The sequence below is a fragment of the Perissodus microlepis genome, chromosome 23 (assembly GCF_051167445.1).
Source record: "Perissodus microlepis isolate ML-2025 ecotype Zambia chromosome 23, ASM5116744v1, whole genome shotgun sequence".
In the NCBI taxonomy this organism is placed as follows: Eukaryota; Metazoa; Chordata; class Actinopteri; order Cichliformes; family Cichlidae; genus Perissodus; species Perissodus microlepis.
In genome coordinates, this window is record NC_140482.1 from 6,675,397 (window position 1) to 6,693,694 (window position 18,298).

General features: G+C 42.6%; 1 protein-coding gene across 1 annotated transcript in view; it reads right to left on the reverse strand.

Moving 5' to 3' along the window:
- Nucleotides 1-1,241: 1,241 nt before the first annotated feature.
- The window catches only part of pard3ba (par-3 family cell polarity regulator beta a), a 196,633-nt gene continuing 179,576 nt past the window's right edge, over nt 1,242-18,298 (reverse strand). The window contains exon 24 of the mRNA XM_084922436.1: nt 1,242-2,489. Within this exon, the coding sequence (XP_084778562.1) occupies nt 2,072-2,489 (418 nt within the window). The 3' untranslated portion in view covers nt 1,242-2,071. The remainder of the gene's footprint in view (nt 2,490-18,298) is intronic.

The window sequence follows — 18,298 nt, forward strand, 5'->3', positions numbered from 1 at the left end:
TGATTTTAGCTGTTAGCCATACTCCTACAGATATTAACATTAGGTTTTCACATATGGAAAACAAATACATGAAGTTAAGAAATATGTGAATCAGTTGTGTAGGTTTGCATGTCTGCTGTTTAATTGTGGCTTTAAATGGTTATAACCTTCTGCTTTAATCACAAAGAGGTCCGCTCAGTTCTTTAATTTAATTGTATTTTTTTAAAGATAAGTTGAGCTTATCTTACCATGTATGCCTTCAGCTACTGCAGAAGTGTCTCCTTTATGGGGACTATGAGTATAAAACATAAGAGACTTCTGGAGGACTTGATTTCTTACTCTGACTCACTTAAAACTTTTCTATAACAGCTTGTGTAATCAAACAGGCCATTACAGATGCACTAGTTTCCCCTGCCTGTGCTTGATTAGTTCAAGGTAGATCTATTAGGAAGAAACTGCGGACAATTTCTGACAGTTTTGTCATCACAGGATGCTCAGCAGACAGCTGGTGGTTCCCTTGCTTGTTTATCCAGCTTTCATCTATTCTAGTTTGTGACAAGCACTGCATTTCTTACTATATATGATATGTGTCAAAATAAGCATTTGTTTATACTAGTATTTAGTCAGACAGGTTGCATCTCCTCTGAAGTCTTACGTGTTTCCTGTCTTTGGGAAATAGGTAATTTGCTTAAAACTGGTTTAAAGAGAAGGATTGATCAGCTTTTATCTGCCTGTGCTCGTCTGTTTGGAGGTCTATTCCAGTGTAGACAGGAGAGGGTCAGGGGAACGCAGAGAGGCCCGGTCCTTATGGGCCTCGATGCTAATTAAACCTAAACTGATAGAAAAAGCCTTCTCCACACTAATTATTCCCCATTTCAAGTCTAATTTCACCAATCAGTGCCATCTTTATTTCTGAGAGCAAATTGGGCAGTAATCATTTTCCAGTGGAGATTTCCCTGCCTCTAATTGTTGAAGATGATTTAGTCATTATCGGAATGCTGGCTACTCTTATCAGTCATCTCACAGGGCAAATTTATCTAGAGATTGTGCTCAGAGACATTAAGCTGGATATTATAATGAATTTTTAAAGTGATGACTCATGGTGTTGTCTTAGTCTGAGTGTTTCATACACGCGTACTGTAGCTAACAGGTGAAATGAAGCAGAAATGGGATGAAATGAAATGACGTGGCACAGCCTGAGAATATTTATCAAGATATTTAATGGAAAATAGTTGTAAAAAAAAAAAAAAAAAAAAAAAAGAAGTTGTGCACTTATTTGACAGTTTAAATCAAACCACCATTGACACAATTTGTTTTCAGTGCAGTGACTCTTAGCGGTGATATGTTAAAAGGATAAAATGTTTCATTAATGTCTTCCACAAGTTACAAGGAGCTTACCATAAGAGCCTGCAGCAGATCAAGATTTATACATTTTATTAGAAGCGCTACAAAAATATCACTTATCTTATTTGCAAATTCAGTTACACAGTTAATGAGCACGGAGTAAGCCATGTCCAGATAAGGAAAGGTAAAAATACAAAAAAACAGACGAAGCAGTGTGTTAGCAGAATGTAAAGGAAGTCCAAGCGACTAAACATCAAGGACAAGAAGAAGGGGGTGTTACTTCCTTTTCCTGTTTGTCCACTTTAGCTTCCCGTCTCTCTGTGCTGGAGCAGTCTGACGGGTCAAGGTGATCCCTCTTTAATTTCCTTCAGCTTGATCAGCATGTGCAAAATGCGAGTCAGCTCTGCTTTCATAGCTTTCAATATACTTGATTGTATACGTTTGGCACGGAGTTTACTCTATATAATATATTTAACTTCATTTAATTTCGACATCATAAAATCTTGTGTCCTCTTCTTATACACCACGACACACCAGCAAATAGATACACGCAGCTGGAAACAAACACACAACACACAAATCTCCCTTTCTCAAAAAAATAAGCCCTATTTTTTTTTTTTTTGCATTACAGCTTCTGATTACATGAATCAATATGGCAAAAATTTCACTGATGCACACTGGCGGCCCAGGTGACAGCTGATATGTTTCACAAACACGCTCTCTTTATGTTACTTGCATTTGTACTGTTTTAAACCGCGCCTATCATGGGATTCTTCCGTCTTGGGTCAGGCTGTCTTTCGTCACCGTAGCGATAGCGGTCGGGGCTGTTGTAACGCTCCTTGACGGCAGGGTTTCTCTCTGGGCTGGTGTAGCGGCCGGGGCTGGCTTGCCGGTATCCGTCTTTTCTCCCTACGGTGTCGTAGTACTGGCGCCCTCTTTGACCCACGGAGGGTGACGGAGGGATGTCCTGTCTTAAGGCAGCACGGTGCTGCTGTCCTGCCTGGGAAGAGGGGTGGTAGCGGGGATTGTTGAGCGGCTGCTGGGTGCTCAACTGAGGGATTGGCAAACGGCCCGAGTTACTCGCACCTGGAGCGTCCTGATAGTGGTTGGGGCCGGAATCTCTTGGCACAGGTCTGGAGTGGGTGGGGTAATCATATGGATCCCTCCTGAAAGGAAAAAGATGGTTGGTGTTAGAATTCTGTTAGAGTCCTGGCTGCAGGATTGTTAGACGCCAACAGTCAGGACAGACACATGCATTTTACATACAAATATAGATGTATGGCTAACAGTCTAGAGATGTCAACATTTAAGACTAGTTTAAACTGGTTTGGAGATGTGGACGTGCCAGAGATTTGGGCCTCCTTTGTGGTAAGCCGCCTTCTGTTATTCAGTTTATGTGGCGAGGCTGCGGCCTTGGCAGGAATGACTTGTGGGGGGGAGGCCGTGGATGGAGAGATGCCAAGAGATAACAGCAAATGCCTTGGTAAGCATATATGAGGTTGTGTGTGTGTGTGTTTTTAGCTCGTGTGTGCAGGAATGTGTGTATGTGTGTCCCTCGGGTCTGCAATAACGAGGCAGCCAGCTGGAAGTCTCCGGTTCCCTCCCCACTAGCTGTGGGTGATTAGGGGCTAAACCCCAGGGTAAGGCGACCCGCGGGGCTCGGGGAGACGGAAGGAGAGAGAAAGTGCGAGAGAGGGGGGGGAGAAAAAAGAGAGACACACAGGAGAAAAGAAAAGGGAGGGCTGATCACCTTTCATTCGGGCCCAAATGTTTTCCGTCTTATGTGCTGTTTCCAGTGGTGAGTGACACACAAGTCAAGCTAGAGCGAGTAAGCAAATCTAAAAGTCAGGTCTTCAGCAGCCTAGCTGTAAGGGAAACTCTCCTATTTATAAAAGTGGTGAGGTGCAAGAGAACTGTCAACATCTTAAATTATACGTTTTGGCATTCAAATTATATAAAAGTCATTTTGGCAAACATCTCTGCTTTCCAGACAATTTAATATACTACATGAGCTAATTTAAACTACACATTTTTACCATATGTTCATATGCTGCAAAAAATCCTTTGGAACTTCCAGGATTCTTCACATTGATTACTTATAAAATGTGGCTCATCTAAGTCACAATTTCTAGACCAAAACATGCCTTTACTAAAAATCAGTACTCAGGATTACATAAGGACCTTTGTGCTAAAGACTTCTCAAAAGTTACTTGGAGTCACGTGTTCCCATTAAGGAGGTAGTTATTGACAAAGCTGCACTCTCACTAAATACTGGGCAATGTCTTGAGCCCAACTTCTTTCACAATACCTTAAAAGAAGCATTAAAAACGCTACATCAGCTAAACGTATGACCTAGGTGTTCATCAGTCCATGTGGGAGACGTTATGCAAAGATCTGGAGCATGTTCTGTGGATGGATTAGACAAAAGCTGCAAAGGTTTCAGAATCACCATTACGCCAAGGGATTTTACTCAAAAAGAAAAAAAGAAAAGACTTTAACAGAAGTTCTGTAAAGCCACAAGATGCATGACTCAAGAGATAGAAGAAAGTTCTACCAGAGTTCTGACCTTTACCTGGATTAGATGAAGTGGCATGACCTTACAAAGGCTTTTTAATCAATACATCCCAAAAATACTGATAAACTGATAACCCAGAATTCCCCCTCATTATTGTGCAATAGAGCAGGGCGATATGACCAAAAATATTTTTCACAATATACATTTGAAAATTTGCGATAACGATATAACTGACGATATAATTGACACTAGACAAAATACTTTACAACTGCACAACTTTATTAGTGCAAAAAACCCCATCAATGTATTTTCACTTAAACAAGCAGCTGTTTTTTATGTGCATTAAAGTTATATAAAAACGTAACAGTGCAAATTCCTCGCTGACAGTTTAACCAAAAGGCATTTCCAGTGGAAATTGGCCGACATATCCTCAGCATAACCATGTATAATATCCACAAAACTTAAAAAGAGGTTATACACACACAATACAGTAATATTATGTTGAAGCGCAGTACGTTTCACTCCGCGAGGCGCCTGACTACGATAGCCGTAATGCTCCGACAATCCATCAAGCTGTGCGGGTTCGTAGCTTAGCAAAGTCGTACTAAAACATTTGACAGGTTTTCGAGCGCTGTGTACCACATAAAATCGTTTAGAGGTCAGTAAACACAACCAGAATTCATACATAAGGCACACGGGATTATAAGCTGCACTGTCGATTTTCAGAAAAATCAAAGGATTGATTTTAAGTGTGCCGTATTTTCCAAACAACACGGTAATAACGACGGCCCGCTAGCATGCGCTACCAAAAATAGTGCTTTGTTGTGTATCTGACGGACGAAAGCTAAACCAGTTCCACACCATGAAGTTGCAGCATTTTTACAAACCAATTCTGGTTCATCCGTTTCATTCAACGATCCACTTTCGCTCTTCTCATTCTGCGTCGCCGCCATGTGCGTATGTAAACAAAGGCACTGCGCATGTGCGTTTTACCCATTATTCTATTGCGATATTTCATTTTCCTATCGTTGCCCAAAATTACACCGGTATTACCGTGAACGGTATGATATAGCCCAGCCCTATTGAGCAAGACTGATGGGAAACTCTGACTGAAGCTGTTACTGATAATAGAGAGTCTACTAGTTATTAAATCCAGAGTTCACTCCCTTTTTTACGTGTGCTTTTCCATCCAACACAGTGAGTAATTACTCAGTGAGTTCAACAAAGACATGACAAGAGAGACGAGGCAGTACATAGATCAGTAGTGTGTGTTGCCAAAGAAAATTAATAATCTGATTCAGACTGAGATACAGTAGGCTGTATTTGATACTTTCGTTGTGTGGACATCACAAACATAGTAGTAGTTGTTATTCTTTGTCTTAATTTGCACAGTGTTCTTGGAGCAGGGATGCAAATTTGATGCCCTCATAGTTTAGTGTCTACACCAAGTGGATCAAGGACACATCTAAAACCTGCAGGACACCGTTCCTTGAGGCCTGGAGTTCCCCCACCCTTGGTCTACACGGTCAAGACCATGGGGTAACAACATAACTGGCAGGCACATATGTCTCCACAGAGCCTGTAGTTTAGCCTCTATGACAAAATATATACATGACATACTTATGACACTTGGACCTAGGTGGGCACAACATGATGCACTCTAGTTTGAAAACTATAACACTGGCATAATTCCTTCCTTGATTATGGAAAACATGTTGCTACTTGCTACTTTAAGAACTGCTCTGACCGCCACATGAGCAGCACAGTGCTGGCTATTGTTCAAATTGCTCTGGTGGTATATCAATCAGCAACACAGAACAGCCAAACAGATTTAGATATTTACTTCCCACCCTTCAAAACTGGCTCCTGCTGCAGTTATTATACAGAAGCCTTGAGCTTAGCCTTTCCCTTGTTCTGTAATCATATCCCTCCGTCTCCTCTGTCCACTCCCATGAGTCGAGCTCAGCACCTGTTGACTGGCCAATTAGAAGGACTCACTCACCACAGATTGGGTAGCGCACAGCTTGGTTGTGAGTGAGTGTGCGTCTGTACTTGTGCCTTTGCAGACTTCCCATGAGGATATTCATGGACTGCGGTGACGTGAATTTCTCTAAGTGTGTGTCCGTATATCAGTACGGCGTGGGCTGCGAGGCTTGACCACCCAAACAGAGCAGTGGGACAGGATGCACAGGTGGTCCCAACAATGAACAGCACTGCTTTGTCAGTCAGTAGAGCCAAGATGGAGTTGCACATGCACAAAGACTTGCACTGCCAAGGCTTGAGATAAAGAGCAAAATAGGGTTGAAAAGAGAGAGAGGAGAGAGAAGATTCAGAGAAGTAGAAAAAGAAACAATATGAAATGAAGACATGGGTAAAATGTGGGTAAAAACAACGTAGTCCTGCTTGGAAAGCTCTGCAAGGCAGGAATGGAAAGGGATAGACAGAGAGGAAGCGAGCCGAAGGTCAACCTCCTCATTAATCCAGATTAAATGGCGAAGGCCACCAGGGGAGGCGATGAGAAGGAATGGAGCGATACGTGGATAGAGGGGGGAGAACACCTGGGTCCTCAATCCGGCTCAGGGCCACCCAAACAGACAGGAACCACTGCTGGCTTCCCTGTTCTTCTTTCATCGCTCCTTATTTTTTCCCTCCCTCTGCGATCTTCAATTTCCACATCTTTCAGACGAGCATATTCATCTTTCTCTTCTTCTCCTTTAGGCTTTACTTGTCTCTCCATCGCCTATATAACCTCTCTGCTTAGTAGCAATTCAGGAAATGTAATCACCTCGGTCCTCTTTAAGATAAGGCCAAAGCAGTATTAGAACAAACAAATATCACAGTAACCCCTTAGTGCTACACTAAAATTGGATTTGCTGACATCCATTTATTTTCAGTGCTAATATTTATAGCTGTATAAAATTTTAAAAGCTAAATAGTTAAATTATCTCATTCTGCCATGTCCATTTTCTAAGAGTTACAGTAGGTGGGATAGAGTTCTCTTGGATGCTGGGATGGCCTGCCACAGAGCTACCTTTTTATGAATCTACAGGGTGGGCCATTTATATGGATACACCGTAATAACATGGGAATGGTTGGTGATATTAAAGTCCTGTTTGTGGCACATTAGTATATGTGAGGGGGCAAACTCCTCAAGATGGGTGGTAACCATGGTGGCCATTTAGAAGTCGGCCATCTTGGATACAACTTTTGTTTTTTCAATAGGAAGAGGGCCATGTGACACATCAAACTTATTGGTAATGTCACAAGAAAAACAATGGTGTGCTTGGTTTCAACATAACTTTATTCTTTCATGAGTTATTTACAAGTTTCTGACCACTTATAAAATGTGTTCAATGTGCTGCCCATTGTGTTGGATTGTCAATGCAACCCTCTTCTCCCACTCTTCACACACTGATAGCAACACCGCAGGAGAAATGCCAGCACAGGCATCCAGTATCCGTAGTTTCAGGTGCTGCACATCTCGTATCTTTTCACACCATAGACAATTGCCTTCAGATGACCCCAAAGATAAAAGTCTAAGGGGGTCAGATCGGGAGACCTTGGGGGCCATTCAACTGGCCCACGACGACCAATCCACTTTCCAGGAAACTGTTCATCTAGGAATGCTCGGACCTGGCACCCATAATGTGGTGGTGCACCATCTTGCTGGAAAAACTCAGGGAACGTGCCAGCTTCAGTGCATAAAGAGGGAAACACATCATCATGTAGCAATTTCAAATATCCAGTGGCCTTGAGGTTTCCATTGATGAAGAATGGACCCACTATCGTTGTACCCCATATACCACACCAAACCATCATTTTTGTTGTTCCAACAGTCTTGGAGGATTCATCCAATGTGGGTTAGTGTCAGACCAATAGCGGTGGTTTTGTTTGTTAACTTCACCATTCACATAAAAGTTTGCCTCATCACTGAACAAAATCTTCTGCGTGAACTGAGGGTCCTGTTCCAATTTTTGTTTTGCCCATTCTGCAAATTCTGTGCGCCGATCTGGGTCATCCTCGTTGAGATGCTGCAGTAGCTGGAGTTTGTAAGGGTGCCATTTGTGAGTAGCTAATATCTGCCGAAGGGATGTTCAACTAATGCCACTCTCCAGTGACATGCGGCGAGTGCTACGCTGTGGGCTCTTGCTGAATGAAGCTAGGACAGCCACTGATGTTTCTTCATTAGTGACAGTTTTCTTGCGTCCACATTTTGGCAAATCCAACACTGAACCAGTTTCACGAAACTTAGAAAGTAGTTTGCTAATTGTAGCATGGGAGATGTGTGGTCTCGTAGGGTGTCTTGCATTGAAAACTGCCGCAATGACCCGGTTACTGCGTTCACCAGATATCAACACAATTTCGATCCGCTCCTCACGTGTTAACCTCTTCGACATGTCAATGGCTGTGAACAAAGAGAAACTTGTAAATAACTCATGAAAGAATAAAGTTACGTTGAAACCAAGCACACCATTGTTTTTCTTGTGACATTACCAATAAGTTTGATGTGTCACATGGCCCTCTTCCTATTGAAAAAACTAAAGTTGTATCCAAGATGGCCGACTTCTAAATGGCCACCATGGTCACCACCCATCTTGAGGAGTTTGCCCCCTCACATATACTAATGTGCCACAAACAGGACTTTAATATCACCAACCATTCCCATGTTATTACGGTGTATCCATATAAATGGCCCACCCTGTACATAGAAGTGAACAGGACTAGTATTAGCAGTTCCAGAGAAGTTAGCACCAACCAACTTATTGATAAGTGCTTTGGCAAATTGTACTGCTCAATGACTGACTGAACCCCTAACAATGACAAAGTTGCTGGTTTCAGGCAATTAGACCTGAAATCAGGCAACACCAGTAAAGGACACTGGTTAAACCCTTTACTTCCAAGCCTGTGAAAGCACTGCATGTAAGCAAACATAGATGTGTTAGTAATGACGTGACTGTCTACCACCATTTGACAGCATGTATCCGTGTGTGTGTCCGGTCAAGCAGCTGGGGGATTAGGGCTTCTATGGGCCTCGGTGACCCTTAGGGAATTTCTCATCCCTGGGTCGCACAGCTGGCTCCAGCCTGGTTGGGAGACGGACGGGAGTGGACGTCTTCAACTCCGTATGAGTTTTTGTGGGTGGTCGGTAACCTGAAATGTCCTCAACCAACTTTGGATTTATGCAACATTTGAATTTCACATAAATTATAATTGAATTTAGTGGAGCTAAATAAAATATTGTGAACGAGAGAACGCGAGCCAGAGAAGAGTGCATGGTCGTGTTTGTACATTCCAAGCGTCAGAATGAGATCCCTGTTTACTTGATAACTTACGCAACGCACTTCACGGGCCTGTTTGTGTGCAACGTAGCAAATGAATACGGGGAGACGGAAAAAGAAATGCGAGGCCTAAAAACAGAGAATAGAGTCCAACAATGTTGAGTTTTAGACACAACTTGCATTAAGTCAGATGTAAAATGATTTTCTTGTATACCGATTAACCCGTCTCACGCTAACGGCATAATAACTGTGCTGCAGCTCACTCAGGACAAAGAGGAAATTTCCTCCATAGCTCTTACTTTTGACTTATTTCAAAGCAAAAAAAACCCAAACATGCCAAACATGATTCCTGCCGGATTAAAATGTTGTTTGCTGTCGGTAATGACAATTAGAGGGGCTCTGCCAGCACTGCTAATCTGGTTTGAAAGGAGCTTATGACAACGAGAGACAAGCAGACAGTAGGTGTGTTTCCATTCAGCTGTCAGGAAAGTTTCACACACACTTTAGAAATGTCAAAATAAAAAAATTAAATTAAAACATCACATGCAAATGAAAGGGTTCCACGTACGACGCTGGAACAAATAAACAGGTCTGAATGAATGTCAAAAAGGAGAATGGGAGACTTTCAAGAGTGATTTAGTACATGCCAGGCTGCTGTTATTACCACTGAATGTGATAGTAGTGATATTATTAAGCTGCCATTAGCCTCAGTAACTTACAGATGACATTTAACAGTGTGCTAAGTCACATTTGATCTATTTGTACAATTTGTCATTATGTTATCCTTATTTATTACTTATTATACCCCCTACTCTAAAAACGACCACAAGTGGTGAAGAAACAGACACTTTTAATGAGGCAAATAACTTAAAAGTCCATTTTTATTTTTTGCTTTCCCAGACTTTTTGGCCATTGGTTGCTCATAATTTGCCTCAAGTGACCTCAACTGCTCATATGATGATGGGACAGAGCAATGTCTTACAGAGCCTTCACACCTCGGCTGTGATGACTCGCATGATTTAATAGTGGGTCAACAAGCCTCAGGGCCCCTTCGAAGAAAATGACCCCCACATGGGGTTAAATACTTGGGACTATCCATCAGTTGTTTCTGAACTGAAGAAGCCTCTTGGATGAGAGGCCAAACGTCTTCCCGAACCAAAAAGAAGTCCAGCTGCCATCATTTCAAATAATTAAGCTTAACATATCTTGGACGGTTGAGAGCCTACATGGACAAGTTTCTAGAGGTTGCTGGCTGCTATCAGGCAAAACTGGCCAAACAGAGAGTACTGCACCAAAATCCTCCTTGTGAGTGCTTTGGTCACTAGTAGATACACATGTGTGTAGTTTGCATGGAAGACACAGACTTGACTACAAACACTTGGTAGCTACTAGCTGAAGGGTAGTAAAAAGCAGAGTAGTTGGTGTGTTTCATGTAAACTATTGGTGACGCCAGAGATCCAAACAATCACAAGAAGGTTTTCGCCAACCAGTCAGGGAATGCACATTTTTCATTAGCGACTGGTGGTTATTGGGGTGTCACTGAACAATTTCTAGGCCTATCTAAGGCTTTAGCAGCTGATTCAGAGTGACTGACATTAACTTTAGAAACACTCGCCAACTGGTTGGGGAATACACATTCTTTCCTCTAGGGGCTGGCAATCTTCAACACCAAAAGAGTGTCAAAATAGGCATTTTAGCCCCTCCTACCAAAGAAAATGGGGAGATAAAGAGCTGCACATGTGTGGGGCGTGGATGTCACATTAGTTTTGTTTTTTTTTTGTTGTTTTTTTTTTAAGCTTGCACGAGTAACAGCTGAGGGACTAAAGGGCTGCGGGCTGTCGACCTCTGACTTAACCCTCTACTGTCCCATGTCTAAAATAGCAAAAAAAGTAACGTCAAATGGTTAGCAGTCAAGTGACTTCAAAACCTCAGTTGTCTTGGTCTGTGCACGATCCACTAAGGAGCTTCACCACTGGTTGTATGGTGTGCCACCTCTCGTCTCCACCCTCATTTATGTCTAGTTAGCCTTGAAAAGCTAAATTAGCAAGCTGCTAACGTTAGTCGAGACACTTGCAAACATCCTGATGTTACTCATAATTGTATCTCAGCCATATACAAGCTTCACACTGTCACAATGCTTTCACCTTGCAGCACTTTAGCAGTCTAAAACTGACATTTGGAAGTTTCTATCTCTATACATCAGTGACATACTGCGTGCTGTACACACACGTATACTGAGTGTCAGGATACCACAGTTTCCCCACTCTTCCTGCTGATAGCGCCTCCTGTTTTACTGACTGCATTTGCTTCCTCTCATAAGACTTTGGGTTTTTTTTTTTTTTTTTTAGTTAGGCAGCCTTTTAGTAGGCAGAACTGAAAAGGAGGCAAATTCATGCAATACAAAGTGAAAAAAAAGCAAGAGCAATGAATTGTTTCCCCCTTCCTGTATGGACAGGACTCCCGTCTCTATTTGAACAAGAGTGGAAACCATTTAGAAATCCAGCAAAACACTGTATCTAATTTTAATGTTACTTTCTTCAAATGTGATGCATTCACAATTTGAGAAAATGGAGACAGTGTAAAGTGAGGTGGAAAAAGGCTGTCTGCGTTGAAAGAAAAAAAAAAAAAGACAGGCTATGTTTAGCAGGAGACAGGCAGAGAGACAGATGAGACACCCGTCTGTCCCTCTGAGGTCTATATAGAGCAACAGTGCAAGGTGTGATGTGAACCACGGGGACCACGGGAGTGGAAAGCTGTAATGACACGCCATCTAATACATCTGACTCACACTTTGAGAACATCATCACCATATACCACACTCTCAACCACCCTCTGAGAGCCTGAGAGTGTGCGTGAGTGTGTGTGTGAGAGAGACAGAGAAAATGATAGAGTGGATATTACATCCATAGCTATGCATGTGAATTTGTGCTGGGAGTGCATATGATTACATATTCTGCAGTGAAAGAAAAACAGGAGTATCCATGAGGGACTGTGAGAGAGTGTGGCCATTTAGACATCGCTTCTGCCGTATGATGGCGAAGAATGTGTGTATGGGGGTAGGCGTGTGAGGGGGTTATCCTACACCTGCCCCTAGGAAGCGGAAGGAGGAAATTATTAACACCCCCAACTGCCAGTGCCTTATTAGACCCCCCATACTTTCACCATCCTGCTCTCCCTGATTTGTCATAAGTGCTGTAAACAGCTGGAAAACAGCCATGTGTGTATATCAGACACGCGCGCACTCCGACTCCAAAAGGCAAAAAGTATGATTAAAGTTGGAGAAACAGCACTCTTGTGTACAATAACATTTGCATTAATCCCAAATAACCTTTAAAACATGTAGATAATAAAGGTAAATTTAAGGACTCAATGTAAATTTGTATAATGTAAAGGACAAAAAGGTGTGAACTCCAAGGACAGTAGTTAGAAATACAAGTTTTGCATAATTTACACTAATGCGTACTTTTCCCAGAAATCATAAAATACCATAAAAGGAGGCCTCTGTTATTTAAAGCTGTAAACTATTATGGAACAGCCCATAATTTTACACCCCCCGACTCCAGATATGGTCTTTGATTTAACCACAAATCTATGAGTAATAAAAAAGAAGGAAAAGGAACTGCACCTCTTCTGTTTCAGAGTTACGTGGTAAGGTATTCACAGAATCTCAGAAACTCCTATTCTCAACACGAGAATGCCAAGGACGCCGCTTTCAACTCACAATAAGCCACAAGACAGTTTTCATCAATACAAGCTGGACAAATAACTGCGTGCAGCTGGCTGTTTTTTTTTCTTAACAATTGAAATTTTTACCAAATCACCCCAAGTGCACGGTCCTATATAGAACTGTACAGGTGACTTGCCTGAGGAACTATTCATCATAGACTACAAGTGATTATTTTGCACTGACCCTTCTCACTGAGGGGACGTGAACCAAAAAGACGGCAGTAAAAGCCAAGGTAACCCCTCACTCTCCTGAAAACACGGCTGTTAGTGTCTGCAAACTCTCAGACACAATCTCACAAAAAAGTCAGCTGACTGACATTTGCACATTGAATCTATTAATGTTCGGATAGCGAAGATGAGGGGAGCATGCAGATACATATGCTCGCACATCTGCCGGTTTTTGCACTCACCTGTTAGTCAAATGATGACAAACAAGCATGAGTTGCATGCAAAATACATTAATTGCTCTGTTAAAAAAAAAAAAAAAAAACAGCTGCTGCATCTCACTGCCAAACACACCCACGCACACAGTCATTCATATGAATGTCTGTGCACACTTTTTCTGGGTAAAAATGCTTATTGTGTCATAATTTGCAGAGGTAGCAGCAGAATTAGAAGAAATAAGACCCCAAACAGACCGAAATGGCTTTAAATCAGGCAGTGACATCTGTGCCTGCATTCTCAGGTTTCTTTATGATAAGTTGAGACCTTAGCCAAACTATTTCCTGTGGTCCAAACAGACCGGTCATCAGTTATTGTAAAGATTGTTTATTTAAAGGATGTAATACAGTATATTTAGCAGATTGACATATTCATTAGAGTATGATGCATTTGCCAGATTCTCCAAATTCATCCTCGTCCACATGCACGTGCGCAGAGTGGGAGCGCTAATGGCACTGTGCTGAGCGTTCGACACAGAGCAGGCCCACAGCACAGGAAACCATTAGCCACTCTGGTCCTGGCTGCTGAGGCAGCTCTGCTAATCAAACCAGCCTATGTCAACAACAGCGGTCGAAATTGGCTCTCACCTGCACGCACGTGCCTCATTTAAATGGACCCGTGTTTACACTCGCTGCTACTATATAGTGAGGATGGGTGGCCGGGGGGAGTAGGAGTGTGTACAGTATCGGTGACAGGTAACGGTGGGTCCAGGTGCAGAACGGGACTTTGGGGTTAGCAATGAGAAGGTGAGGAGAGACGAGATGCAGCAAGCCCAACAGGCTGTATGTAAACTAAGAATAGGCGCTTTGGTAAAAGTCGCAGCGACATTCGGTGCCCCTGTTCATCGTGACGGTGATGTCATGTTTCTGGGCTCTATCATTTATTCGTCTGAAATCCAAAGCATTTATCTGCTGCTGCTCCAGAGCGTCTGCACGAAGAAGAAAAAAACCCCAAAACAGTCAATTTCCCATGGCAGCAAAAGTAGAAGCTATTACTGAGGCAGTCAAAGGTTGGATTTAGTTCTTGGACAGTACTGCAGGGTAACAGAGACGTGCAGGGGAAAAGGGGAAAAGCAGTAAAGCAACACTTGATGGCAGAAGCAGGTGGGATTTCTTTTTAACTAAACACAGAAACTTTTAGGTCCTCTGCAGCACATTTCTCTATTAGCCCTATCAGTGCGTCCACTGGATTGCATTCCCTTTTATTCTGAGAAAAGAGGAGAGCATTTGAATTCACGGTGACTCCCGCCTGTCCGTCTGTATTTGTGGACTAAATGTCACGCAGACTCGTACATGACAGTCTTTGTATTTCTCACCGAGCTTAAAGGCACCGCTGTGGCATCAAAGTGTATATATCTTTTGTTTTATTTATAATGCCATGATTTCATTTCCCCCCCTCGTGCGCAGGGCCTGAGAGAGGGATGGGAAAGACAGAAGAGAAACAAAGAGAAGTGAGAGACGTATAAACAGAAGTGACGGAAGAATGCAGACAAAAGGATTGATGGAATCAGGGGGGAAAAAGCTGAAAAAGTGGAGTTATTGTAAACAGGTAGAGCTGCCGGTGCCTCGGCTGAGCGTGCGACAGAGCTGGTTAAAGCCCCTTCATTTCCTGCTGCTGATTCCATTACAGCTTTCTGTGTCTGAGCGCAAACGCTGTTAGCGGGACAAACATTTCTGCCTCTGCACACCAATGGGCCCACTCTGTCTTAAAGGCCCCCTAAAAAAGGGAAGGGTCAGTGCACCTCTTGGGAAATCAGTCGAATAAACCCACAGTGCTTCACACACACACACACACACACACATTGCTTTCCATACTCTTGGGCTGCTTATTTATTGGTATTATTTAACAATAAAGCGAGGGAGGGGTGGGCCGCACAAACTTCTAAACCAATCGTCTCGGTTACTGAGCCATTACCAGCTGTTATGGGGCAAATGCAGGAAAAAAAGCACAGCGGAAATAAGAACTCTCTAGAACCCGAGGAATGAAATGACCTACGGAGACAATATACTTTAAATGAGTTAGAGAAGTTTAAAGTGAGTCATTCGACAGCTGGACGGCAGCGGGTGGGGACACAGGTGATCGCTCCTGAAGCTGGCAGATGCTGAATTGAGGTTTAATAAAGAAGGGACAGCAACAAATATCATTTCTCCACTGACCTTGAAAAGGCCGTATAAATTCATCAGGAGCTCAAAAACTTCAGGCGCTAACAATATTACTGCACTAAAATGATAATACACTTGCAGTACGACTGTGTGAGACGCGGGACTCGAAGGTTTTATTTCCAGCTGGAGAAATAACAGTGCGGCAGAAATAAGTGATTAAATGTGACAATTGTTTAATACAGTACTTTTAGCTCAGCACTTGAGCCAGCCCTCATTTGTTTATAGCTTGCAGGGGAAATGGGAAATAAATGCAGCAATTTATTGAAATGAGTGCAAAGATACTCATTATCTATCGTTGGCCTTTTTTTAGAGACTGGACAAAACAAAACAAACATGTTTTGTGACACGCTGCTAGTAACAATTGCCCTCCTTCTTAAATGATGAATTAGCTGTGATTATCCATTTTTTTGAAAAGCTGAGCTCAAATCTACCAGTCACATCCAGGCCTGAATACTGCCAGACCTGTTAAATCATGAAATCACTTAAATAGAGCCTGTCTGACAAAGTAAAGTAGACCAAAAAGATCTCAAAAAGCAACATATTGTGCCACAGATACTGTTGAGAAACAAAGTCACTGAAATTCATCAGTCTGGAAAAGGTTGTAAAGCGATTTCTAAGGCTTTGGGACTCCAGTGAACCACAGTGAGAGCCTTTATACATGAATGAAGAAAACTTTGAACAGCGGTGAACCATCCTAGGAGTGATCGGCCAACCAGAATTACTCCAAGAGTGCATCGAGGACTCATCTGGGAGGTCACAAAACATCCCAGAATGACATTAAAGGAACTGCAGGCTTCACATGTCTCAATTAAGGTCAAAGTTCATGATTCAACAATAAGAAAGAGAGCGGGCAAAAATGGCGTCCATGGGAGAGTTCAAGGAGAAAACCAGTGCTCACCAAAAAGACAACAAAGGTTCGTCTCAGTTTTGCCAGAAAATATCGTGATGATCCCCAAGACTGAGTAAAATACTCTGTGGACTAACGAGACAAAGGTTGGACTTTTTGGAAGGTTTGCGTCCTGTTAATTTCATAAAAGGAACATTATACCAACAGTCAAACATGGTGGTGGTGGTAGTTTGATGGTCTGCAGCTGCTTTGGGATGACTCGCTGTAATTGATGCAACCATGAGTGCTGCTCTCTACCAGAAAATCCTGAAAGTGGATGTCTGGCCATGAGTTCATGTGCTGCAGTTCAAGGGTTATGAAGCAGGACAATGATCCAAAACACACCAGCAAGTCCACCTCGGAATAACTCAAAAAATAAAAAATACAGGTTTTTGGAGTTATAGTCTAGACTTAAATCTGATTAAGATGCTGTGGCATGACCTTCAACAGGCCGTTAATGCTGAAAACCCTCCAGTGGGTGAATTACAACACTACTGTAAAGATGAATGGGCCACCATTCCTCTACAGTGATATGAAAGACTCATTGCCAGCTATCACAATCGCTTGAATACAGTTGTCGCTACCAAGGGTGGCCCAACAAGTCATTAGTTCTAGGGGGAAATTACTTTTTCACACAAGGCCACCTGTAGGTTTGAATTACTTATTTTCCCTTAATAAATTAAATCATAATAATAAAAAAAAAACAGCATTTTGTAGTAACTTGGGTTATTTTTGTCTAACATAAAAACATTTTTTGATGACCTGAAGCATGCAAGTGAGAAAAACTTGCAAAAATCAGACATCAGGAAGGAGGAACATAATTTTTACAGGACTTGTGTTTCAACAAACAATTTAAAAAAAACCTAAAGTCTTGCACAAGACATTTGTGCAGTACTTTGTTAAAAAAAAAAAAACACCCCCCCCCAAAAAAAAACAAACAAAAAACAAAAAAAAACCTGGGATGCTTGGTGTTTCCAGCCTTAGTGTCTCTCATCGGGATCTGAGCATACATAACCGGAGTGAAAAGTGCTGAAACATGGTGGAGAAAGCCAAGAGGCTGTAAAGCCAGGAACAGAGCACGTGCACTTTTCATGAGGGTCAGTTGAGAGTCCTTAAGGGACACTTTCCCACATAGCAGCGGATACTCAGCATGCTAAGGACAATCAAGAAGTTGGCCCCTGGTTTTTAAGGAGGAGCAGAGAGTGCTTGTTAAGAGCATACAGGATTCAGTCACTTGTCAAGTATTCAAGCATGAGGACCTCCTTAGAACGGCTAAGTGCAAACACAGGTGCAGAGAGATGAACTTGCTCGAGGTCTTCATGAGTCCAACATGTCGGTGAATGTTGTCTGAATTTGGTCATTTAATTTCGTCTTCCTCCTACACTTACTAAGAAGTGTAGAACAAATGTCTACAACTGTTGCTAGTTTCTGCTCAGCTCTACCACATGTTACAGGTTGCTCACTGACCATTTTGCAGCATATGTTACCCTCACCTGTTTGATCATTTAAGAGACAATGAGGTGCCCTTTATTGGTTTTCCTTTGGTGAGGGAAGGGAGGCACACACATCTCCACAAATACACTGTTGGGATTACTGTGGCCAGATGGACAGTTTTTACATGCTGCCCAACCTCTGTGTCCTTCTCAGTGGATAATTTCCATTGTTCACATGTGAGAGAAGCTTCACTGTGGTTCCTGACTGAAGCCCTGTGCTCTCTTGACTCTCTGGCCATCGGCTGCACATTAATCAGCCAATTATCAGCCCTGGAGATAAACGTTGCTACGCCAACCTGGCAACCTAATCCAATCACCTTGGGGAAACGGGTCACGAAGGCACTCTGATTGGATAACCCGGGGCTGGGTCGTCGCGCCTGTGACCCGCTGCTTTGAATTGGTAATGATGTTAATATTCTCCATATGGTCGCGTGTGTGTTGGGCATTCGTGTGTGTGTGCCTCCCAAAGCACG